This window comes from Erithacus rubecula, assembly GCF_903797595.1.
Source record: "Erithacus rubecula genome assembly, chromosome: 1".
Taxonomy (NCBI): Eukaryota; Metazoa; Chordata; class Aves; order Passeriformes; family Muscicapidae; genus Erithacus; species Erithacus rubecula.
In genome coordinates, this window is record NC_136658.1 from 39,250,084 (window position 1) to 39,277,355 (window position 27,272).

At 35.1% G+C, this 27,272-nt stretch overlaps 1 protein-coding gene across 1 annotated transcript in view; it reads left to right on the top strand.

Moving 5' to 3' along the window:
• Positions 1–27,272, top strand: part of DYNC2H1 (dynein cytoplasmic 2 heavy chain 1) — a 141,875-nt gene that overhangs the window by 82,282 nt on the left and 32,321 nt on the right. Inside the window, exons 78-83 of the mRNA XM_079331799.1 lie at positions 179–289; positions 2,056–2,211; positions 4,087–4,162; positions 5,588–5,799; positions 7,501–7,605; positions 24,455–24,571. Coding sequence (XP_079187925.1) covers positions 179–289; positions 2,056–2,211; positions 4,087–4,162; positions 5,588–5,799; positions 7,501–7,605; positions 24,455–24,571 — 777 coding nt within the window. The remainder of the gene's footprint in view (positions 1–178; positions 290–2,055; positions 2,212–4,086; positions 4,163–5,587; positions 5,800–7,500; positions 7,606–24,454; positions 24,572–27,272) is intronic.

Genomic DNA, 27,272 nt, shown 5'->3' on the forward strand with positions numbered 1-27,272 from the left:
TAGAATGTGCAGACATAACACATCTTGAACTATAACCTTATGTGTATAAGCAACTGTTGATTTTTTAGATAAACCTAACTTTCTAATCCAGGATATTATAATTTTGTAAATAGTGTCCTGTGTATAAAAACACCAATCACCTCAAAGCCTATTTCATTATATAACATCTCTTTAATAGGAGCTGAATACTTTACATCCTCAACCGAACTTTCGTCTTTGGCTTACTACAGAAGTTCATCCAAAATTTACTCCAATTTTGCTTCAATCGAGTCTGAAAATAACTTATGAAGTAAGATCTGTTTGGAAAGCTTTTATTAGATATTCTTACATTGAATGAACCTTGATGTTTAGCAAACTATATGTTTAGATAGAATAACTGGTTTTACCTAATTTTGTAATTTTAATTACATGTAATACAAAAAATACGAGTTTACTTGAAAGATGTTTTTTTCCTAGATGCTTTTTCCAATTGAAAGTATGAACCGAAAATAAGTTTACGTAGGAGAAGTAGTTGTTCTGTTTTGTGCTCCAAATTCTTTTGTGCATTTAATCAGTTTTTCTTAAAAACAAAAATCTACATAGATGTTGTTACATGGGTGGAAAACAAGGAATTTCTCCTTGATAAATATCCTTGTCTGAAGATCAGAGAATCCCACTTTCTCTTCCTTATTTTCCTCTTTTACCCTGTAGCTTTGTATTCACGGGACTCTCAGCAAAAACGGCTCTCCTCCCATACAGCAGAACACAGTTAAAAGCCTTGACTCAAAATGGAGAGCTTTGCATTTGAAATGGCTCACCTTAAGGAATAACTGGGACTATTCCTCCACCTGATTGGAAAGTAGTCTAAACATGAACATGCTTAAGCAGTAATGTCCAATATGGAAATCATTATAGGAATGCTCCTAAGTCTTCCATTCGTAATGGAGAGTGGACATTTTGCCTGCACCTAATCCAGGAAACATTTTAGAGTCCAATATTGCTGACTTCAAGAAGCTGAAATAGTTACACTTTTAGATTGACTGCAGGTATTTTAAAGTTCTTGCAGTACCTTCTTGCTTATATTGAGGTCCTCAATGGTACAGAAACTGCAGGACTGTGTTACTCATTCCACTGTCTTTGGAATAATTGGAACTTTGCACAAATGCAGTATTCTAAATCATTTTGTTTCCCTTCCAATTGCAGTAAATATTTTTTTACCATGAAAGAACAATGATAGGCAAAGACTTGGCAAATGATATTTGATTCTTATATGGTTCTAGTATGTTCCAATGTATGTAGAGTGTTACCCATGAAGATACAGATATTATAAAAAAAGTCAATTTACTACAGTATTTTGCAGTCATTTTTCAGAAGCAACAATGGTAATCTTATGGAAACACTAAGCCATTTTCAAAAGAAAGAAAGAACAATGAGCATTTTTAGAAACACAAAATTGTAATTTAATTATCTTTGAAATTCATGTTTGCGTTCAGACCTGAAAATAATTTGAGAATGGCTGAGTATCCAGCTGTTTTTACTTTTAAGCACTGTAATTTCAGTTACTGCCTGCACCTTAAATGCAGTTATTTCTAGTGGTTGTGAACATTACCTACCATTAAATCTGAGAATTGGCATTTTATCTTATGTATATGCTAACAAACAGAATGTGGGGATGGCATAAGGCAGTTTGACATCACATCACAGAATTAATTTGTAGTTGAGGTTGTAAAATCAGAAAAAAATTATTTTGGTTGAAAACAATTGATTTTAGTTTCTGCTAATGTATTTTGATAGGGTACTATGCTTTCACTAAGTTCTTTTAATGTAATACAGTCCTATAAGTTGGTCTTGGTTATGTGCTTACCATTTCCTTCAGTAAGTTGAAGTTATTTTCACTAGAAAATCATTCTGTTGTTAGGCCATGTATTGCAAACATTTTTTTTCTTGTTAGATATTATTCTATTAAGTATAATTTTTCATTTCATAAAGTTGCAAATTCTAAGTTATGATCTAAGAAAATAGCACATAAAAATACCAGGTTTTCTTTCTAGAACAGTGTTCTTCCTTTCAATGCAGGCACCTCCAGGTCTCAAAAAGAATCTCTTGCGAACTTATGAATCTTGGACACCAGAGCAAATCAACAGAAAGGGAAATTTGTCTAGAGCACATTCTCTCTTTTGTTTAGCATGGTTTCATGCTGTATGCCAGGAAAGAAGAAATTATATCCCTCAGGTAATATTTTATTTGCTATCTTCTAAAAAATATGCCCTATTTATTAGCTTTTACACTTTGAAATATTTTTTATCATGTATTTTTTGGGTCATAAACAGAAATGGGAATAACTTGGATATTTCTGGTGCCTGTCTTTATTGTCTCTGAATTCATTGCAAAGTAAGATCCTGGTAACCTCAGTTCCTGTCTTTCTGAAAATTGCTTCTGCCTGCATGGGGTTGTTTTGTGATTCATGTGCTAACTAATACTGCTACAGAAGTGAGACGAAGATTCTGTGAATCCTGTTTGCTTGGGACAAGCAAAAATATTGTGGAAACACAATTGAATGAAAGACATGAGAAAAGAGACACAGGAGGGAAGGAGAAGATGACATTGCCTCAAATTTCTTCATACAAACTCCTTCAAGGAGAAAGAACAAGGGAAATCATTAATTTCTTGTGAAGATTATAATGATTTTCAGAGATGTGCTTTTTCCTTAGCTAATTTTTTATTATAGTGAACATTTATTTCTGGCTGCATGATGCCAGAAAAAAGACCAAAAAAACCCCCAGCAAATAGCAAACTCCTTTATGTCTTATTTATTTTATTCCATTTCAACTAGATATGACGTTACTCTGTCATCTGAAGGGTTTGATCTGGCATAGTGTGTAATGTTTGAGAGCTTTTTGCTAGTTTTGACTTTGTGGTTTTTTTAAGGTTGTATGCCTTTTGCAGTAACAGGCTTTAGAAGAAGTACAATAGGTAATTTAAAATAATATAAGTATTAAAATGACACATGGATTCTTCTTCGTTCTTGTTCAAATTCACATTCATTTGGCACCAGTTTTTCAAGTAACACAAGATAGGAGTGGTGCTCTCTTTAATTGAACTGCAAAAATGTGCAGACAGTGATGGGTTTATATTTCAAGATTACCAGTTTCTAACATCCATGGACTGTAGTTAATCTCAGGTAGTTCTTGTATTTTGTAATGAATTTTGAATTGTTTTGGGTTCATGTACAGATCTGTCCAAAAACCCCAACATGGATACTGTTAGGTGCATCTTTCCAGAATATGACCTTCAGGGTGACTGACTGATAGTTTTTTGTGATCTGTGAGCAGCTGCAGTCTTGACCTCAGGACATATTCATCTCACTGGACATGTGCATGTTGCTGACACATTTCCTTTTCTCATCATGAATCATATGCACTGTTGCTATGATATCACCATATGCTAAGTACACCATAAGAGGACAGAGCAAGAGGACATACTTTTGAGATCTGGGTTTCCTAAATGTTTTGTTATATATCAGTATTTATTTATACTTTTTCATTTACACTGAAAGCCTTACATACACAGTATGCATTCCTGCTACATAAAGAGTAATGCCCCAAGAAGAAAAAGGAAGTCTAAACTGCAAATTATTAAAATATACGTATAGTTGTCAGCATTTTGTTGGTAATACTAGCAGTAAATTGATAATTTTTTGGTCAGATGAGAAGTGACATGAATTAAAGAGTAAGGTGATGAGAGTAGATTAATGACTATATTTGAAGAATCAGTCCTATTTATGAAAATACTGTCTGTATACCAAAATACAAAAAAGCCCTCAGAAATAAAAACTGTAATTCAATGCATGATCTGTTCGCAGATATGAGCAAGTTTTAGTTTGAGTAAATATTGATAGGAAAAAAAATCTTAAGTTTTTATTTTTCATACTCAGTGGATTCTGTCTTTTTCAAATATATAAAATTAAATGTACTGTTACAACTGAATTTTTTTATACTCCCTCTATTGAATGTTTCAAAAAATGCACTTTAGAGGTCGCAGATTTTTTTCTTTCTTTATTTGGTATTATATTATATATTATATTCTTTTAATTTCTTTTCATGGTAGGGTTGGACCAAGTTTTATGAATTTTCTTTGTCTGATCTCCGTGCTGGTTTTGACATTATTGATACACTCTTTGAGGGTAAGTCACTTCTTAAAGAAAGTCCCATTAGTTGGAATTTTGCATGAAGAGCTTTATCTTTCTGCAACATTCATGTAGGTGGAGATGCTGTAGAGGTCACCATCAGTAAGCAAAACTAGAAAAACAGGGTGAATCATAAATCCATTTTTGCGTGATTGGGAAAGCCAATAATTCTTGGTGCCCAGGAGTGTAGCTGCCCAGTTTCTTGAGTCCAGAGGAAGAAAAAGGAAATACAGGGCTGCCTATCGGATGAAATCTTGTGTTTCCATTCCTTCCCAATGAGTTCCCCTAAATATTGAATAAATTAATTGAATATGAAAGAATTCTTTGCATTGATGCTCAATATTAGATAGTCTCCACTTCATTATTCTGTTAACCAGTATAGGAATTTCTAATATTAGTTAATATTGTAAAGGTAATTTTTTTTTAACTCCTTGCATTTTGTACGTTTTCAAAGTAAAGTTAGGGACTGATATGCAGAGATAATTTACGATCATCGACTTAAATGGGATTTGTAGATAGTTACTGCTTCTGAAATTAGACCACAGTTGGACAGACTTGAACCACACAGTGAGGTAAAGAGATTGAATCATTAACTGTCAATGATAAGCATTAATTATTACTGTCAAAATATATTTTCTTATGCACGAATGATTGAAGCATTAGGAAACAACAAGTTAGCACCCGTAAACCCTCACTTAAAGTAATTGCCACTTCCCTCTTTCAGGGGACTTTAGGGAGTACCTTTCTGATCAAACTTTCACCTGCACATGAAAGCTATGGGATGCAAGTAAATCATTGTCCCATGTAGCTATTTTGGGCAGCTGTGCTAGAATGGAGGAAAAATAAGTTATTTTGAAGTTGTGGGATATAGCTGGGTCAGGAAATTACTATTAACATTTTAAATTTATGTTCTGTGTTGTGTGATTCATAATGATTTGCAAACTATCTATTGTGGACCTCTTTGTGTTGGAAAGGTGACATTTCCTGTAGTCTTACCTATTTGGAGTGTGATCTGCTTTTAGTTTAATCAATCAGTTTGTATTATGAGATCAGATGGTACTGTGGTGGAAAATAGTGTATAAAATTCTATTTATGACAAAGGAGCACAAAATTGAAGTTTTAATAGCATAATTTCTGAAATGCATATAACCAGTTAATTAAAAAAGCACTTGAATTCTAAAGCAAATTTTCTAAAAATTCATTTGCAATATACGAAATGTTCTTTTTTTCAATGACAAATATTTACAAATTCAAGTTTCTGCAGCTTTTACTACTTGGTCATATAGAAGAACAATTAAAAATTAATTATTTATTATGTTAATCTCTTTTTATTGCCCTGAAGAACTGCAGTGACAAGAAGAAATGCTTATAATGCAATGCTGTTCAGTGATACAAAACTAATACTAATTAATTAATTCTTAGGTTCCAAAGATTTTCAGTGGGAATTTGTTCATGGCTTGTTTGAAAATGCAATTTATGGAGGTCGTGTAGATAATTACTTTGATATGAGGGTCCTTCGGTCCTACTTGGAGCAGCTTTTCAATTCACGAGTCATTGGCAGTTTGAATGCCAGAGGCAAGAAGATGAGTACTTTCCCATGCTCCATCTCTTTACCAAATTCCTGCAGTATTTTGGTAGGTATACATCTTCTATCACCTAATAAATAATTTATTTTCAAGAATTATTCTTGAAATATTTCCACAAAGGAAACCAAAGTTACAATCTGAAGGACATCTCTGTTTCTCCTGAAGAGTATATCTTTTGTGTGGAGCATTAATTCTGTCAGTTCACTATTCTTTTTTGTTATATCTGATTGGACTGTGGTGCAGAGCAGCCTAGCTATGAAGAGTTGAATAAAAGAAATTGGGTTAATTTATAACAAAGATATAGTTATGTTTTAATATAATTGGTATATTATCATAACAGTAGATTTTAAAAGACTCCTAAATATTGCTACAACTTCTGGACAAAACAGAAAAACCTGAATATACCTTCCTGTTTCCAATATATGTAAACATTATGACAATCTCTTGACAGGTCGTGGAGGGTATATGACATTTTATTTCGTTATAAATATGTATTTTGATTCTCCTTCAGTATTTCTTTAGTGTAAAAGAGAAGGAATTCAGCAGTCTAAACAACTGATCTCTCCCTGTCCTTTCACCATATAATTATTGTTGTTACTGTGATTAAGATTCACTTGCATTCTAATAAAGGACTCCATGCTATACCTCTAATATGAACAGGTATAAATAGTATTTTCTCAGTTAAAGTAAATTGCTGTGATTTGGCAATCCTTACCCGGAGTCTGACTGCCAGGTTTGGTTTGGGTGTTTTTTATTACTTTATTATGATCATTATTTTCTATAAATGTGCTGAGTTAATATCATAAAAAGAGAAGGGATAAACAAACCAGAGTGCTCTCTATTCTTGTAGATAATATGGTCAAGTAGATTAATCTATTTTTTCTAGCCTGCACAGCATTTAATATCTCTTGATATCTTACATGATTATGTATGTAATAATTTATAGTTCTGTGTCTTCAAGTAGTATTTCCTCAGTGTTTGGTGTAGAGTTCTGTTACTGTTGTTACCTCTGAAGTGAGATTCTATGATAAAGTGAGTTGTGCATATCCAGCACATGCTCCTGCAAGCAAAGACAAAAATACACGTGGCACATAATGCAACAGGGTGCTGCTAGACTTTCAGGCAGTAAATATTTTTGCCTTTAAACCACAATAAAAGAGATGTCCAGCACCATTAGTCTGCCTTAGTCTGCAAGGCCTCTGTTTTGTGGAAGAGAGCATCACTAGTGACTAATCCACTGTAGCCACTGTCAATGCTATTCTGCATCTCCAATGATTATGCAAACCTATTTTTGCCTAATACTTCACTTTCTTGAGTGAATATTTTAGAATATTTAAAAAGAAGTGAGTGCTCCCAATTTTATAAATATGTATTATACTCCTATTAGAATTCCAAATACCGAAGTATTTTTTCTGTATTATCATTAATCTTACCTTTCAGTTTTCAACAGAAGTATTGCACCTATTTTTCAGGGACAGTCTTGGCATAATTTTGATTTTATTTGATAACATCAGTGTAATCAGAATTGCTTTTTGCTCTTTTAGAGTGGAAATGCTCCTTAAAAGAAGATAGTTTCTGATAAAAAAATGAAGAAAACTATAAACAAGATTACCATAATGCATCCTGTCTTATAAACTTATTTAAATCTTTGTGTTGTGCTATGCACTGAATGAAATTCTTTTCAGCATATGCTGTTAATTTTCATGAGCAGAATAAAAAGGTTGTTATATCTATTCTTCTCTTCTGCAGGATTATCGTAATATTATTGAAAGCCTCCCAGAAGATGATAAACCTGACTTTTTTGGCCTGCCAGCTAATATTGCTCGTTCATCACAGCGTATCATCAGTTCCCAGGTAAAATAAACATTTTTCATTGACCTGTGAATCCTTTCTGCAGCCATTATAAGCTGAAGAACCCAACCACCTGTTCATAAATGCAGTTTTCATAAGAAAGAGTAAAATTGATGGGTTTTTTATATGTTGAATTTTATCTGGAGAATATTTTAATATAATAACACTTAATCTTTAGTTGCAACAGTATTCTTTTAGAACTTAAATAAACAGATAATTATTGAGAAAGTTTCTGATAGTATAATTCACTTCACCTTGAAAAGTGGTGTGATAGTTTTACACATAGAATATGGGTAAGATTTTATGCTTTTGATGAAAGAAATTCTGAAGAATTTTTCCAGAAATTCCAGAATTCTTCCAATTATTAAAAATTTCCATTCCAATTAGAAACATGATTTTTTAAGTGGAATCTGGAAGAGAACACACACTTACTGTATAAGTGCAATTAAAAGAATGCAAGTCTTTTAAACACTCATTAGCATAGATTATTTGATTGGTAAATTAGTTGTGTCAGATAACGTGGAAGTTGATGGATTTGAGACTCTTAAATGAGAGCTGTGAAATGAATTATTCTGTATAGCAAGGCTCTCTTCAATTTTCTGCCCAGCCCTGGTGTGCTGTCTTATGTATGGGCAAGTTATAGAGGGGAAAAAATTATATCATAGGATCATAGGTTTGAGGAAACTTAGCCATCTTCTGATCCAACCTTTCTTGGCAAAATCAGTTGGAAGTTCTCTATAACTGGAATTTCCTATGAATTCAAGACTAAAAATTACATTAAAAAAAAAAAAAAAAAGTATCTAATTGTTTGCTAACAGTCACTTAAAAAGGGCTCCAAGCAGAAATTTCTTATTGGTGTAAGACCTCTGATCTACTGAAAAAAAAAAAAAAAAAGGCCTTCGAGTATTGATATACTTATCAAATGTAGTAATGGTAAATATGTTTAAATATTTCTGTTCACTTAAATCTCTATCTGTATTGCCAAACTATTTGTGTTTTCTTTAGAACATGAAAACATAAAGATATGTAAGGACATATCAGTAGGATGAAGGTGTATATGCTAATAGGATGAATTCAAGAACTTTTCTATTGTAAAGCTAATACATGCTCTGAGATTCAACATAGCTCTCTTTCATTTTGTCTTAAAATCATTTACATAAACATCCATTTAGATGCTTTTGTTTCTCTCAGATTCACTGTAGACTGCTGATTATTTTTTTATTTCAGCTGTGCTTGCATAACTTGTTAAAATCTGTGGTTGTTAAAAATGCTAATATTTGAAAATCAGAATAGATCAGAGTTCCCATGTGAAGGGAAATAGATAATGAGTGCATTTACATGTAAACTCACACTCTGCTGAACTGGTCTGGCATAGCATTGATTATAAGCTATAAATTATGGGTTATAATCTTGAAAATGTGAGACTGCTCTAATTACAGTTCTGTGAGACAATATTTTTGTCATATGAGATATTTTTTCATCCTTCCAATAGTATTTTGCAGTATTTCTTTTAAATCTTAGGCAGTTTAAGTAATAAAAATGTGAGATTTCCTTAAACCACGCTTCTCCCTCACTGTGAATCCTACTCCATTTCCATTTCTGACACTTTGGCAGCTGTGTTAGATCCATAGGTGATGCTGTGGTTCACAACTGAAAATTCACTGGCTGTTTTCTAACAGGAGTGTTTCTCAGAAATCCATTACCAAGCTAAAGCAAAGAAAAGGTGAATGAACAAGGGTAGTCAGAAATGAGTTGCTACCAGCTCAGCCAGCATGTCTCTAGCAGCAGACAGGTGAAATGTCCACTACTTTGCTGATTCTCTAGACTTTCTATGAGTATTATTAATTTTACATGCCTAGAAGTGATAGCTTGTGTTGCTGCAGCAACACACTTTCTTCTAGTAGAAACAGGCTGCAGGACAGTGCAGCATTTTGAAGTCATGCAGATATCTCTTCTGTAGCCTATGCATTGCAAGTGTTTGGGTAAGCCTAAAACATCAATAAAAAGGAAGGGTCCTTTTTCATTTTACAAGTGTTGGGTATGTTCACAGCTTCTTATCAGCAGAGAACTTTTCTAATTAAAAAGCTGAGTGTTGCCACAAGTATTATTTTTACATTGGCAATTGCTGATTGATTTATTAGAAATGATTTCTTGCAATGTTCTGTAGTGTAGTTCAGAGAGTATTGACATCGAATTATATACCAGTAAAATCTTTCTTTAAAATACTACTTTAAAAGACATGATCTTTTTAGAAATATGACATAATTTTTTTTCTGAATTATGTACTTAGTTGGTCTAAGAGGTAAATACATTTTTACAGCCTGGATTTCTAGAGTTCAGTGTGTCTTTGTTGTTGCCTCACCTGATGTTAGAACAATCCTTTGACACATCTCTTGTGTTGAATGTGGTTGTGAATAATCTCACATCTCTTGCTATGTTCTTTTTGCAGAGCAGTGCATTAAAATAGAAAAAACCTCCACTGACAGTGCAGCTGTAGGAATCATATACCTCATCTTACCTTTTTTACACCAGTAGAGATTTTCTGTGCTGCAGCTCAGTTTCCTCATACTCAACAGCAGTCCTCACCACTTAGTTACAGTCATGCTCCTTTCTCCTGATCTGATAAACACTGTATTTTGCCTGCATATTGGCCTGTATTCAGGTGGTCCAGTGTCCCAGTCTAAGTTACAACCAATGAGTAGAACAATTAGAATATGTGGAGGTTTGCCTTAGGCTTCCTGTGCAATAAGTCTCAAATTTAGATATCTCTCCAGTGGCCTTCTTGCAAAGTGGACTTTTGGTGCCAGTGGACTCATCTCTTATTCTTAGTTCTGTGCTTTTATGAATTCTTATCGACAAATCTTATCCTTCATTATAATTGTAATAGAACCATAGGTAAATGTCATCATCAAAATAAAATTTATTGCATGTGAAAAATGTAATTTTGACAGACTGAAACAGATAGACCTGCATATGTATTTTTTAAACCTTGGAAAAGTAATAAGAGCTATCCTGTTCTGTGCAGGATTTACCATACCTGCAACTAATATGACATTGCTAGTAACCACCCTAGGAGGATGAAATGAAAATGCAGAGGCATTGTTTTGTCTCCTTTGCACAGCAGACATACTTACTGCAGGCACTCTAGAGAGTATAGCATGTGTTGAGTGATCCCAACTAATCCTGCTGAACATAAATGACTGCAGCCTGTAAGTAGCAGCTATATATGATCACTCGACTGGGTAATCTAAACATTCTTCAATAATACAGTAAATTAGTTTGAGAAAAAAGACAATCAGTTAACTGGCAAGTCACACAAGATTCTTCAAATATGAATGCCAATGATAATGAATATGGCTAGCATGTGGTTTGCTCATTGCTAGGTTCTGCATACAATAATGTGTTCAATGATTCTAATAATATCTTGCCTCAGGAATTTGGCATTCTTTTAAACACTATAATGCTTCACAGAGAGTATCATATGAGACAGGTTAAGTCTCAGAAAGGTTGAAGAGTAGGTTATTTTTGATATTTTCATAAATGAATGAGTACTCTCTCACATTATCATGCAAAGATGAAGGGTAGTTACAGTCTCTCTATACTTGAACACCATTTGATTTTTTTATGCCCACCATCCCAGTGATGGCAGAAGTGGAATGCAAGTCCGTGAATTTGCAGTAACTGTTTATGACCTCCTGAGGCTGATTGTGCATGCATAGTTGAAACTTGCTTTTAAAGTTCATGGAGTAATGTCTCAAGTGAGTGGGATCCCCTGCTGGGGCAGGGAAAGAGAGTGAGGAGACAATGTATGATGAACTGACCACAGCTCCCACTCTCTTGCTCTGCGCTACTCAGGTGGGAGGAGGTAGAGATTTCAGAATGAAGTTGAACCCTGGAAGAAATGAGGGATGGTGAGAAGGCATTTGAAGACTGATTTCTCACTTTCCTAATCTAATTTGATTAGCAATAATTTCTACAATTCAAGTCTGTTTTTCCTGTAATTCACAGAATTCACAGAATGACTAGGTTGGAAGAGACCTTCAAGATCATCGAGTCCAACCCAAGCCCTAATACCTCAACTAGACCATAGCACCAAGTGCCTCATCCAGTGTTTTTTTAAGCACATCCAGGAATGGTGACTCCACCACCTTCCCAGGCAGATCATTCCAGTCCTTTATCACTCTTCCCTGATATCCAACCTATATTTCCCTTGGTTCAGCTTAAGACTCTCATGTGTCCTCTGGTTCTGTCAGTGCTGCCTGCAGAAAGAGACCAAGCCCCACCTGACTACAGGCACCTTTCAGGGAGTTGTAGAGAGTGATAAGGTCACCCCTGAGTCTCCTTTTCTCCAGGCTGAACACCCCCAGCTCCCTCAGTCATTCCTCACAGGGTTTGTGTTCTAAGCCCCTCAACTGTCTTGTTGCCTCCTCTGGACAACTGGTGAGTGATCTCTCCTTGTCCTTAGCTCAACCCCTGAACCTTTCCTTACATTTTCTTTTCCCCATCCAGCTGGGAAGGGGAGTGATAGAACAGCCTTTATGGGCACCTAGTGGCAAGCCAAAGCCAACCCAATACACCTTCAAAATGCTTAAGGACATCAGAGATGAGAAAAAATCCTTTGGGATTCGTTGCTGAAGAGTCCACAGACGGTGGCTTCTCACCAAATTTTCAAAGAAATACTAGAAAAATTATTTATTTGTAGGTTTTATATATGAAGTAGAAAATCTGAGCTCTGAGTACTCATAACCTAAATATTGACTGGGTTTCAGTTCACTTCAGCTGAACTTCTGTAAGTATTTCTCCTCCTATATTTTGTCCTTTGGAATTTTGTTTGCTTTTCAACCAGGCCAGTGATACTCTGCAGTTTAGATGGTGTTCAGGTTTTCCAACAAAATTACTTGCTTTAAGAATATTTTTGATATTAAAGTCTCAAATTTAATCCAAATCTATGTATCATTTTCTGCAACAGGGCAGGGATATAATATCATATATTTATTTTTCTCAGATTTAATTTTTTAAATTTTCCTTCTTACTGGAAATCACAGACTTCCTCCCTTTTATTTACCAGAACAGGCATATTTTTTGGGATAGTCACTACACACTGGCAGCAAAACTAATATAGTAGAAAAAATATTGTCTAAGGGTGATAGTCATCTAACAAAGCTTTATTTTTCTCACAGGTAGGTGCCTAATCTAATGGTTATCTAGATTCCCTGTGTATTACAGTCCAGCTCCAAGATACTGTATTCATACCTGCCATGGAGTGAATTACCTAGATGTGTGAAATCCTCTTTCCTTCACTGATACTATCTTCCATTAGTGTTTTAGTATTTCTTAAAATAACTCCTGTGTTAACACCAAGTATTTTATTTAGATGTTATTCTACCATTTCCCACAAGTCAATGGTATTTTAAAGACAGATATAGTGGAATTAGAGTTTGCACAGAGGGGTTCTGTCAGATTTTTAGTTCAGCTCTTAGAGAATATTTTGTTTAAATCTTACTAGAAAAGACTTGTAATGTATTTATTGATTCAAGCCACTTCAAATTCCCCTGACTGATATTGGAATAATTTCTTACGAGTTTGTTTTTCTTTTAAATGTTTCTGTATTCTGATAGAATATGATAAGACAAATTCAAAGCAAATTAAAATTAAAACAAAGAAACCCCAGTGTAATACCTCTCAACTAGTTTCAATCATATGAATATTATCCACTTCTTTTTAACTTAGTCATCCATTTTATGTTTTGTTACTATGGAAAGACAGCAGCTACAGGGAATAATTTGTGCCAGTCTTAGATAAGCATCTAAAATGAAGGAGTGAATCACCTTTTGGAATTATTTATTTCTTTCCATTGAACTTTGAATCAAGCTTTGTAATAATGTCAACAACATTTCTAAAACTCATATAGTGAACATTTTAATGAGCATGTAAGAGATTAGAGAAAATAGCCATAACTATGAGGTTGTTGCTTGCTCAGAATACAGGAGGGTTTCTCTTCTGAAAACTGTACTGTTTGAAAAATTAGATTTTTATTAGAACAGGATTTTGGAAAGAGTTGGTTTTGCCATTTCTGTATTGAGTATTGTAACAACGTAAATATAGTTGCCACACTTGCATTTCATATCTAAGTATTCAATTTCAAATTGAAAATTTCCTCCTCCAGGAGGAGGAAGTGAAATTTCAAGCATCCTAAAGTATGCAAGTTACAGTGCTTGTCTCAAAGACAAAAAAGGGATTTTATTTATTAGTAGACATCTTTTAACTTGTTTTATTTTTCAGGGCAGTGAAAGACCAACACATTTCAATTTTCATTTGTTTGTTACAAGTTTTATTTTATTCAGCTGCTAAAGCAAGTGAATGGTTCATTATGCATTCTCAGGCAAGGCTATCATTCACATCAATGGAAGAGAGTGAGCTTGTGAGACTGACCTTGTGAGACTTGCCCCCTGTCTGCCAGCATGCTGAGAGTGCACTCTCTCCTGGTGGAGATCATGGATAAAATACAAAAGAGAATTGGCCACACTACTGGTGACTGGCCAACAGCTGGATTGAAGTCCCTGTTAGTGGATGAGTGTGTTCATGTTTTTTCCATGCGCTGTTTATTTCCCAATATTACCTCTCCTTTGCTTCCTGCACCATGCACAGATTCCTTAGAATACTTCAGCATTTATGTACCATGCCTCACTTATATTCTCTTATATTCAGCCAATGCCCCATGTTTTATTTGAACTTTTTCATGTGTTGAAATCCATTTCACCACTAATTGTTTCCTGCTGGTCTTATCTCCAGCTGGGCTTTGGTTTTTCTAATTTCATCTTGAATTATCCAAGCAGTTCTTTCACTGTCCTTGATTTATTTTTTTTTTTTTTTTCTTTTAATCCACAGAGATACTCATACTTACTCAGTCATTTTGCTGAAAATCTTGGCCTCACTGCACAATGAGGGGACTTGTTATGTAGCTCATTCAAAAATAGTCTTTTATTCCCCTTTTTAATTAACTGAAATTAATGTGGTGTCCACTCTACTGCCTCAATTTTTCCCTCTTCTTACTATACTGTATCGTATTTTCCCTCTCCCTTATGGCTATTAAACCACTGTCTTATTTCCTTAAGTCCAAAATCTTAATTCTGCAGTTTACTTAATGGCTATCCTCAACATATATATATAAATATAAATAATAATTTCTCCCCTCATTTGCAATGTGCGTTGTTAACCCACACTTCAGAAATTTCCTTTAGTGAAGTCATCATTAATAATACAGCTTTTTCACTTATCTTTTAAAATACAAAGATGCAGAGTTGCAAATAGTGGTAGTTAGAGGGCATCTGTGACTAAAAGGTAACTCTTAATTGAAGGTTTTGTAAGCTCTAATTCCCATTTTGATTCAGTTCTTTGACACAGTATAATGCTTGTATGTTTTTTTTCTTATTCTCAGTAAAAGTCTCATTTTGCAGATCACTGTTATAAGTATAAATTTGTTTTTATACAGAACTCCAGTGCACTGTGTTATAGAGAGTATTTAAAAATGCCTAGAAATTGACTGTGCCTGTGTTCATATTTATTTTCATGTAGGAGGAGTGACTGATATCCCAGTGGGCTGTGCTGACATTCTGGGACCTGGGCAGGCTGGGAAGCTGAGCAGAGGGAAAGTTAATGCAGTTCAACAAAGGAAAATGCAGGGTCTTGAACCTGGAGAAGAATAACCCCATACTGGGTCACAGGGGTGACCTGCTGGGAAGCAGCTCTGCAGAGAAGGACCTGGGGGTCCTGGTGGACAACAAGCTGTCCCTGAGCCAGCAGTGTGCCCTGGTGGCCAAGAGGGCCAGAGGGATCCTGGGGTGCACTGGAAGAGCCAGCAGGTCAGGGGAGGTGATCCTGCCCCTCTGCCAGCCCTGGTGAGGCACATCTGGAGTGCTGTGCCCAGCTCTGGGCTCCTCAGGACAAGAGAGAGATGAGGAGCTTCTGGAGGGGGTCCAGGGAGGACTATGATGACTGGGGGACTGGAGCATGTGTCTTGCAAGGAAAGGCTGAGAGAGTTAGGTCTGTTTCAGCTGGAAAGGGGACTACTGAGGGATTTTATCAATGTTTATAGATGTCTTAAGGGTGGATATCAAGAAGATGGGGCCAGACTCTCTTCAGTGGTACCCAGTGACAGGACAGGGGTCAGTGGCCACAACCTGAATCACAGGATGTTCTGTCTGAGGAAGAATGTCCTAAATATGAGGGTGACAGAAAACTGGAACAGGCTGCCATAGAGGATATGGTTGAATATCTCCTGTTCTGGAGATATTGGGCACGTGTCTGGAGGTGATGCTGTGTGGCCTGCTCTGGGTGAACCTGCTTTGGCGAGGGGTTGGATTAGGTGATCTCTAGAGGTCCCTTCCAACCCCAACCATTCTGTCATTCTGTGATTCATACCATGGCATTTTATACTTACCATGAATAGCAGCTGAATGGGTTGAAAACTTGAGAGGTTGTTCTAGCAGAAACTCGATATAGAGAATTAATATTCACGTGTTATATCAACATGACTTAAGAAAATGAGGGTATCTGAACAATGTCAAGTTTGCAAAATCTGGCAAAAAGCATGTTGCCAAATTGAATACTCCACAGGAGTTCATACTAGCATAGAAATCTCAAATGGAAGCGTTCTTTTTATAGATGGGATTGCTTAAAGAGAAACAACAATTTCTTTAATGAATCTATCAGAAATCAAGATGAATAGCTAATTGGACCTCAGTGTAGCTACTAAATACAGTATTTAAATAAAATAAATACTCTTGCTCTTCTGAGAAATGAGAAATTTTGTAGGAAAAAAGTTACCTTTTTATAACTATTTTTTATTATGATGGATATTTCTCAAGTTAAAATTAATATTAAGCTAATAAGTAAGAACAGTGTAGAGCAATCTAGTAAAGCAGACAAGGTACAAACCAGGGTCAGGAAACATGAAACAAATTTTGCCTCATTAAATGTAATTGCAATAATCTCACTGACTTCACTGAAACAGCATTTTATCATTGGGTTCTTTTTTCTTTTACTTAGTTTCTGTTGTGCTCTTATTTTCATTAAGTCACTGACTGATTCTGTACCACTTCCTACTATTCCTTGCATATCCTTTTACTTACATTAAAACTTCTCTCTGTATTACTAAAACTGTGATCACATGTATGGGTCCTGTGCTGCTTTTTGGCTTGTTTCTGAGAGCAACAGAAACAGGTGTAGGGAAGGATGTATGAGGACACTGGCAACTCTAAAATTGCTGGATTACACCAAATCTCCATAGTTGTTATTACCTAAATCAGATGAAGAAAAGTTAGGGTATGTCCACCCAATATTGCAGTCACACATCTGACTGCAGTATTTCTGCTGTATATAGAATAGGTGGGCTGTGTTGTGTGGTTGTTTTTCAAGGTGCAGCTGTAATGACAGCTGTAGCTTCTTGAGCATTTGTCAGCAGATACAATTTTCTCTTTCACTACCCAGCTCAGCAGGACTTAGAGCATGAATCTTACATTTACTGTTCCTCCATAATTCTAATTATGTCACGTAGAGTAATATGTGTATAATTATTGAAAATTATTTTAATTGTTAAAAAGCAATTCGTATTATTATTGAAATTCTTATGTTATTGCTATAGATTCCAGATGGACATAAGTTTATTTTCCTAAAATAATTTAGCAATATATAACCTTTCAATTATTCAGAGCATTTAATTACTGACATTTACTACATCCCACATCACAAATACATGACTAACATTCTCTAGTAGAAATTGATGAGTAATGTCAACCTATATTTATTACCCTATGACTGAGAGATGTGATTACTTAAAAGGATTTTTTTTAAATAGGGGGAGTATTTTGAATACACCTGTGGTGATGCATGAAAGAGATGTGCTGTGCCATTAATGCAGTGGAAGCCACAGTACTGTGCTGTAACAAAAAGAGCTAGAATACATCTCTTTATCAATTTAGTGAATCAATGTAATGCTTCAAATAACCTCGTTAATTCTCATAGGACTGGTGCTGTGTGCATGAAAATACATTGGTGGTGCTCTGCATAAGAGAAGTTGCTTCTCTTCTAAAAACAGGTTGCCATTTTCCAGTCTCCTTAAATTTTGTCAGTGTGTAATTAATTAGTCAACCAGCTCTTCTGGGATCCCTTTTAGCTTCATGGTCTCAATGTAATGTGTATCCTGTGGACCTCTATGAAGTTAAACTCAGTTATTCTTAGGAGAAGGTTCAAGTAGAGCTTGTGCTGTCCATGTACAGCATGCTGCTGACTTTCTTTCCTGCCCTGAACCCCTGCTCCACAGAAGGTTTTCCTGTTGTCAGAGATATATGATACATGGTCCACTTCTGTATAAAGGAAGATACAGGTGTGGTCAATGTCTTTGCCACACTGAGCCTGTATCTGATGGGAGGCTTGTATTTCTGTATGGAGTGGAGCCCTGTTTCAGATCCTTCATGAGTGAAAGTGCAGCTTCGAGGTGCCCTTGATGGAACAAGCACAGACCTACACTCTCTGTTACTGATCCACATACAGCAGGAGTGGTTTGCTCACAAGTGCCATTAAAATACCTTCATCTTGACAGCATCCATGGATCCTGCTCTTGCAGGGAGGGTAAGGGCCACAGTCAGGGACTGAAAATCAGAGAGGTTTCAATGCCAGCTTGGTCTTAGTCTACTTACTTTCTCAGCAGTGAGGGAACAGCAGCCAAACTGTGAGAAACAGTATGGAAGCACATAGTTCTGGCAGAAGGGCTGTCACACAGAAACCTGCTCCCTCTTGTGACACAGGAAAGACACAGCTGCATTGCACTGGGTTACTACTTTCACAATATTTACCAAAGTAATTAAGCTATAGCTTCATATTTTAGTTTGAGCTGTAATGTCTTATAAAACCAGAAATATCTCCCTGAACTGCTGTGTGAAGGAATATATTGTTTAATTCAGAGAAGGGGAGCATAAAAGTGGTTTCTGTGCTAAGACTACTACATCCTTTGAAAACTGGTAGATGGCAGTAGAGTATCTACTTTGACATCTGTAGATGTAATGAGAGGACTTTGCTAGATTTTTGTAAAAAATAAAAATTATTTTTATATGTTCCATAATATTGAAAAGAATACCAGTTATCTGACTAGCAAATCTTTCTAGCTTTGCATTTTTAGAACAGTATCATATTGAGCTCAGAAATTATTGATCTGAGATTTTTTTTTAAATTCACTAACAGGTTCACAAGATATTTTTGACTGTATTGCTTTGCTCTTTTTCCAGTCTTAATACTGTGTATAAAATATGATTTGATTCTGAAATGATTACAAGGCTTAGATGTTAAGTCTGTGTTTATTATATATTGTATTTGTGAAGCAGCATTTTTTGCAGTAGTTGTGAATAACTGAAAGCAAGACTATCTTATGCATGAATAAAGAACAGAAATAGATTTTGTGTTCCTAGAAATCTGTCTTGTCTAAGTTTCAGAGAAGGAAAAGTTAAAATCTTGACATTTCCTCATTTTTATTTTTCCATTGATTTTAATTTTCAGGTAAAACATGATTTTGTAGTAGTTCCATAAGAAGTCACACGAGAACATTCATTTTCTTTATAGCTTTCCATTTTGTTCATTATCTCTCATAATTTCTCTAGATGCACATGTTTTCTACTCTAATATGCTGGTCAATGTCATAGCAGTATATGTCTGTAGATGCACCCAAAAATATGCAATAGATTAAAGAGCCAAGATGCACAAGTAATTTAACAACTAGGTAAATAAATATTGACATTCTTAGTTTGACCACCTCACCTTTCTTGATATATGCAATTTGTGTTTTTCTCTGCTGATAACTCAGAAAAAAGCATGCAGTGCATAAATTTTCCACTAAGAATAGAGAAAATTCTTGGTAGGAGTTTCTGTAGGCTGTTCATCAGTATTAGATGAATTATCTAGAAATAAATTGCTCCATTGAATTTTTTGTATCAATGCTGTTATGATTAGTTAACCTTACTTAAAACAGACAGATTCTACAAGGAATAGTGATTCTGAATAATCTTCTGTCTTTAAACAGACCATTATTGGTGATTGTTTTATATTTTTAGTACTTCTTTTTCTATCCCTCTCTAATTTTTAATGAAGGTACTGTTTTTCTGATTAATGGTAGTTTTTAATTCTCTATTTCACTTTCTCTCTTTCACTATTCTATTCATTCAGAATATTTAGATTTGCCTTTGGCGTGAACTAGCACAATATATAAGAGCTTTTAGTGTATAATATATAAAAAGAATACATTGCAATAACAAAGGATAACATTCAAAGGCTAGGTGGTGTAAAAGTACTCTTACTCTGAGTGCCCTGTATTATACATCTGTGATTAAATTTTCAGTTTCCTTGGTACTGGGTTAGAGTGCAAAGGATATGATTCCACAGGTCTGTGTGCATCTGTGCTGGTCACTTCTGATCTTGCTGTGTGTTCATGGAAACATTGTGTTGAAGGCAGGCTTAATATAGGGTAAGTTTTGAGGTTGATTGTAGGTTGGCCTGATGGTATTGTATATATAGTACATTGAGAGGAACTGAATACTTCTCAAGCTTTTTAGCTAGATTTCCAGAAAACTTAATTAAAATCCTCATTCTGATTTCCACTGCATAGACCTATCTATCTGAGGTACCTATGTAAATATGTATATGTAAATATGTATATGTAAATATGTATATTTTTGAGTAAGTTTTAAGCAAGCTTTAAGTAAGTGCCTAAGGATTGGTAAGAGTGAATTTGAGCTTGCCTAATGTGACTGTGCACAGTGCCCTCTTTCAACCCAAGAGTTGCTTTATCTTTTTAAATACAGATTCCTAATCATATTCCTTTTGTCATCTGAACCATGGTCTCCTTCCTTCTAGGTAATTTTCCAGTCTGTGTTCATTCCTGTCCTGTTGCTTTGGTTTTCACGTGACCCCCAGAAATCTTCCTGATAATCCTTTTTCTTTTAAATCCAGTTTCACTTCCAACTCAAAACTTTTTTCTCTTGCCTGGAGGTGAAAACACTTACATGGAGCAACTGCAAACATACCACAATTCCTTGGACACTTCTGTGATACACCTGAGAATTCTAATAGGGTGGTATATCCCACTCATGGTTTATTCAGGTCCTTCCCAACCTTAAACATTCTTTGTTGCAGTCTGTGCATTTGACTCTTATTTTTACAGGACATAAACTGAAACAAGAAAGGTCCAGATCTGATATTACAGGAAACCTTTTAATTGTTAGGGCAGTAAAGCAGTGCAAGAGGTCATCCAGAGAGGTTGTTTAGTCTCTTACCTTGAGATTTTTCAAAACCAGATAAAACCCTGAGCAACCTGGTCTGATTTTAAAGCTCATCATGCTTCCAACAGGAGATTAGACTAGAGACCTTCTTAGATTCTTTCTAGTATAAATTTTCTGTGTTCCTATTTAAAAAAATAATAATTTTTCCTTTTCATACCATCCAGAAAGAAACTTATTTGAGAGCACTAAGTAAACATTTTCTCAAGTACACTGATTCAAAGTAGCATAGACTGGTCAACCCTGTAAGGAACTTCACTGGGATTTGTGCAAATGAAATATTTGCACTATTCAGCTTCTAATATCAAACTTGTAATCATACTTAAATAGTAATACGTGTTAGTATTTTACAGTCTGCAGTTCTTGCCTAAATTCAGACAGATGTTGTGCCATCAAATTTTCAGTCCATTAGCAAGAATTTGGGGTTTTGAAGCAGTTCAAAGGGGAGGTTAACCTGAGTATTTTGACATGAATCAAATGTATTTTCATCTGTGTCTTGAAAGTGAATGACTATTCCAGGTAAGAATTTTGAAAAAATATTCAGGTTGAAAGTACAGAATGTTTCAGCCCAACCATTAACTTAAAAAAAAAAAAATTACAGTGAATTGAAAATTGTACTGTCATGAAAACTTTAGAAGTAAATCATGCTACCATCATACATGTTATACCTGAGAAGAGAAATGAGATGAACTGTAAAGAATAAAGATTTTCCATGAGCATTTGATGAAGATCATTGTATGTTACAGTACTCTAGAACGCAGAGAGTTAAAACCTGATTTTTTTGATTCTGTACTTTTAATTTAAATGTTTGACTTTTGATAATGATAACCCAATATTTTTAAACTAGTTTGATCATATACACAAAGCAGAAACACATATAGGCACACTGAAGGAAAAAAAAATTAAATATAGATAGATACTGTATTTTCTATTTAAATTATATTGACAAATTTTATAATTGGATTATAAGAAAAAGACAACTAACCCCATTCAGTACAGTTTGAAAAATACTTTAATTACTTGATCTTGCAGTCATTACTTCTCAAAATCATTTCAGCTGCATGGAGATACATGTTTATACCTCTAAAGGCACTTTGAAAATGAATACCAGAGTTAATGTTTTCAATCCCCCATATTCACAAAGCAATCATATAAACATTTTTCAGCTTTATAGTATGCACTATATGGAAGTTTATATGTAGCACTTCATACTGAATTGCCAGTTAAAGTGTATTTGATATAAATGTTTTATTGCTTAGCAAATGATGGCAGGCAACTACAAAAACAAATTAAAAGATAGAAAACTATAGCTAAAAGAATGATATCTGGAAGGCACAAATGTGTGTTTATTATCTGTATTGCTTGTCAGAACATTTGCATATGTGCAGAGTGAAAATGAGGAAGAATAGCAGGAATTATAAAGATACTATGATCAAAACATTCATCAGAGAAATTAATTTTTCGCTAAATTAAACAAGAATCTTTTTTGATATACACAATAGCTGGGGCACAAAAAAGATTATGAAAGTTTAAAATTAAGTTATGAGAATAAGAGAGTGAAATGTTGTTTTATATAACAGAAGCTATAAAGAGCAGTAGCTCATATTTTCTTTTCATTTTAGCTAGCAGAATACTGCCAGAAGCCCTTTTAGGCCTTTGCATACACTGCTGTTTTTAAACCCAGATGAGATTTGGCTTTCCTGATTTGACCTTGACACAACTGAGCAATGTCTTTCTACCCCTACTGGATAGTCCATCCTTGTGCCCATCTTCTGTGGGAGACCTCATTGCAGTCTGCAACTTTCTTGTGAGGGGGAGCAGAGAGACAGACAATGATCTCTTAACTCTCCAGACCAGTGACAGGATCTGAGGGAATGGCCTGAAGCTGTGTCAGTGGAGGTTTAGGTTGGATATTAGGAAAAGGTTCTTCATCCAGAGGGTGGCTGATCACTGGAACAGGCTCCTCAGGGCAGTGGTCACAGCACTGGCCTGGCAGAGTTCAAAAAACGTGGACAATGCTCTCAGGCACATGGTGTGATTCTTGGGAATGTCCTGGACTTCAGTGCTCCCTGTGGATCCCTTCCAACTAGCATATTCTAGGATTTGAGGTCACTAGCTTCCTTTACGTCCATGACAATCTTCTGTCATCACTGTTCTTTCACTTGCCTATCATGTTTGTTTCCTTTGCATCTTTGTGCTTTGAGATTTTTTTTTCTTGGGGATTGACCAGCTCTCTTGGCCCCTCTTCATCCTCCAAAACATTTGCCAACTTCTTCCTGCTGAAATGATCCCTGACTAAGCTGAAATCTGCTCTTGTGTTCTGAGATTGTGATTCTACTACAGGCCTTTTATGATCTTCTCTCAGGATTTTAAACCACAGTCTCAGGGTCAGTGCTTGTCATAAGTGCTTGTTAACTTTTAAGAGTTAAAGTGATGGTTGGGTGTACTATCATCTTGCAGTCATAGTGCCTGTAAAGGCTGATAAATAAGGAGGAGAGGTTTGCTTCAGTGAAAGAAAATGAAAAACAAAAGAAAGCTCTTCATCGCCGCACATCTTTCAAGACTAGAAAATAAGTCAAATCCCAGCAGAAACAGCTTGACTTTCTTCCTCAGTCTGTATTATAATTAAATAGTCCAGACCTTCTGAATGATGAATACGTTTTTACTATGAAGCTTAATTCTTTATTGTCAAGCAAAAGAGGAGAGAATTATTAAATTGTTCTCTAAAATGCCTTGCAAAAAATATACTGTGAAAAATAACTAAAATGTAACGAAAATGCCTCAAAAATACCAGGGGATTTATATACAGTTTAAGGGACAGACTGCAATATCACTGAAGAATTTTAACTTCAGTGGCCTTTGTTCCAAATATGTATACTTATTTTACCAGTTGATTTGTGAACTTACTAAAGTTGCTGACAAAAAAAGGAAGTTGGACCTAATAAAGTAGAAGCTCCCCTTCTTTCTGGAAGGTTTACAGTTATTTTATTAATTTCATGCTTTCTTTTTTAATAGGTATGCATTCAAATAGGCTGAGGTAGCATGAATATGTAAATGGGAGATCCTGGTCAGATCTGATCGAATTTCCTATAATTGCCTTGAGTTTTGGTCCCTGATAGTTATTGCATATATTTAGTAACATATTTTGGGAGTTTGTTTCCTTTAAACTTTCAATTACAGATGGAGCCAAGTGAAAGGCAGAGCTCGAGTTTTGTCTCTAAATTATGTGGAAAAGAGGCTTTTTACTTAATTATGCACCTCATTAGTTTTTAAATTATAATTGAACAAAGACAATTACTGTAATAAGAAAATATGTCTTTTTTTTGTGGCTTAATATGAATGAAGTTCAAGTATTTTTTGACTTGACTATGGATATTTGTGTTTTGATCAGATCACGGTCAGTAATTAAGTGTGCAGGAAAGAATAGTTTGTAGATAAATTGAAGAGTATTTGCTAGTGTATGGCATTTTTGTACTAAAAGAAGTTTGTTTATCCTTCTTCAAGAGTGCATTTGTATTCTCATCACTCAGGTCATTTCACAGCTTCGGATCCTGAGTAGGTCAGTAACTGCTGGCTGCAAATTTGACAGAGAAATATGGTCTACAGAACTTTCTCCTGTTCTCAACTTATGGAAGAAACTTAACCAGGTAGGAATGCAGCTAATTTGAAAAGACAACTTTTATATCCGGTAAATACATGAAAAATATAATCTAAGGAATTATCTCAAGTATTGAAACATAAGAGAAAAACTGAATTAAAGGCATTTGAAGTGTAAAGTACAATGTCAGATGCATAATTAGCTACAAGTCTGTATGTGATATAACAGGCTATCACCTTCTTTCTCCATATGGAGGTGAGACCACACTCAAAATGTCCTTTATCATCCTGTTTTCAAGAAGAATGCTAAGATACTTTATACTTTTATTTAGTCTCTTCATTTATCTAGTATTCACAATGTTTAATGATTTCAAATACATTGAAGTTTTTCCTTTATAGTTGAAATAGTGTTATTAGCTTTTAACTGAGGTTCATGAAAATCCCTTCTGCAGCATCCAGCATCACTCCCTTTATGTTCCTTTGTTGATCTAGCTTGGTTTGGTTTCCTGGTGTTTTTTAACTGAAGTTGTAAAGCTTATTTTCCAATAATTGAATTCTTATTCCAGGCCTAAATTTAGATGTGATGGGTGTGAATGCAGACACTATGCAGACTTGGGAAGGATCTCTCTCACCTCATGCTAGCTGCCCACTTGGACATTTGGCTATTATTTTGTCTCCTCAGTGATCAAGTAATAGATCAGAGATGCTGTGGCCTAAAACTATGTCTTTTATACAGCAACACTGTAATGGGAAAAACTTTTCTTTTACTCAGATAACCACATACAAAGAAGTGACATGAGATACACAGTAGAATCTACTATTACATTTTGAAATATCTCATTAAATTCTTGTCTAATCCATGCTAAGTATATGATACATCATTTTTGTGTGTCACAACAGTCTTCTGGTACTAAATAATTTCATGTTGAAATTTGTGGCCTCTGAAAACAGACTTTCTATTAACCAAGTCTGTGATCCTGTACAAAAAAGTATATTTCAATGGGACACTGTAATTTTTCTTTGAAAAAGCTCACATGAAACTGTTTCATATAAATACATATAAACAATAACAAAAATAGAGATTTTGATTGTAATATTTGAAAGATGGGTAAATAAGGCCAGTTTTAAACAGTTGAATCTGCACTACATTAATACTCATTAAGAACACACGTCACTAATGTCTACTTCTTTATGATTGTTTCTCATTAGCACTGCAAATTCAAAGTACATACTCTTTAAAACTTGGGGCACAAATTAGCTGTGAGTATGCAGGAAGCTGAAGACACATAGCTGGTACTGGTGGCTGAGGTTCTTGATAGTCACCTACATGGAGGTAATCAAGACTCTGAGAGCTCTTTGACAAGGAGAGCTGGATCTGCTGAAGGCCTCTTCTTTCACCCCTACCATTGCCCTCAAATCTGAGATCTCCTTTCATATGATTTTTTAGCCCTTTACCTCAATTCCTGACCTACAGGATGGGTGACAGTTAGGTGGGGTTATTTTTCAGGCTGTAGAAGGTACCTTTATAGTGTCACTGGGCTGTTTTTCTTTGCTGCATGATTGTCTCTTGCCTAAGAGCACAAGCAGAGGGGCAGACCTTACTGTGGCCTTGCAGTAAGAGAGCTGGAGAGGGATGTTTTACAAGGGTGTGTAGGGACAGGGCAAAGGGGAATGACCTCAAACTGAAAGAGAATAGGTCTAGGTTAGATATTAGGAAATTATTTCCTGAGAGGGTGGTGAGACTTTTGCACAGGCTTCCCAGAGAACTAGTGGATACTCTTATCCCTGAAATATTCAAAACCAGGTTAAATGGGGCTTTGAGCAACCTGGTCTATGGAAGGCATCCCTACCTGTCCAGGAGGGTTGGAGCTAGGTTATCTTTAAAGTCCTTTTCAATCCAAACCATTCAAAGATTCTGTATTATCTTGAAATTTCTTTATATTATTAGCAGATAATGAAATTAATCTTTTGAATATGTCCTTTAGAATAGGATGGCTTCTGACATTTTATAGCAGTTTTTGTTTGTGTGGGGAACATTTTCTTGAATGTTTCAAAAAATTTAAATAATAATATTCTTTATCAAAATTAGTTTTCATGGTCTGTTCAACTGTTAATTGCTTCAAGCTTTGAAAAGGCCTAGGCATCTTTAATATTTCACAGACATTGCATACAGTTCTACATTCTCATTCTAGATTGATAGCCCAATGAAGGCATCATCTTTGTTCACAGAATATTTAAAAAACTGGAAATTGGAAAGAAGAAGATAGTTGAATTGCTGCTTAAGTTAACAATCATAAATTATTTTATTTATGCATGAATGGGCAGAGAATATGAAACTGAAACAGTTTCCCAGATATGAAGAAGTAAAATTTTGAAAAAGTATTCCTGAAGTCTGTAAAAAAAAATATTCTGGAGGCAAAAGGGCACTCAGAAGTTTGTTATATGTAGACAAATATTAAAGTTGTTGTAAACGTTTTTATTCCCGTGTTGAGTATGTAAGTCAAGGATTAATTATAAAAGGATTATCTTAAAAATACCTTGAAAACAGATGTTGTACATCTATGTACTGACAATTCTGAAATTCAACAAAATTTACTCCTTGACATAGGTATGTCCTGTAGAATTTGCATCTCAATGATTGATCATAATCTCTTAGTGTGAACATATTTTTGTCTCTGCATTCTTAATATAACTCCAAAGTCAGCTAAACCTGAGCCACACAGAAGCACCAGGAGGAAGTGGTAAGGAAAA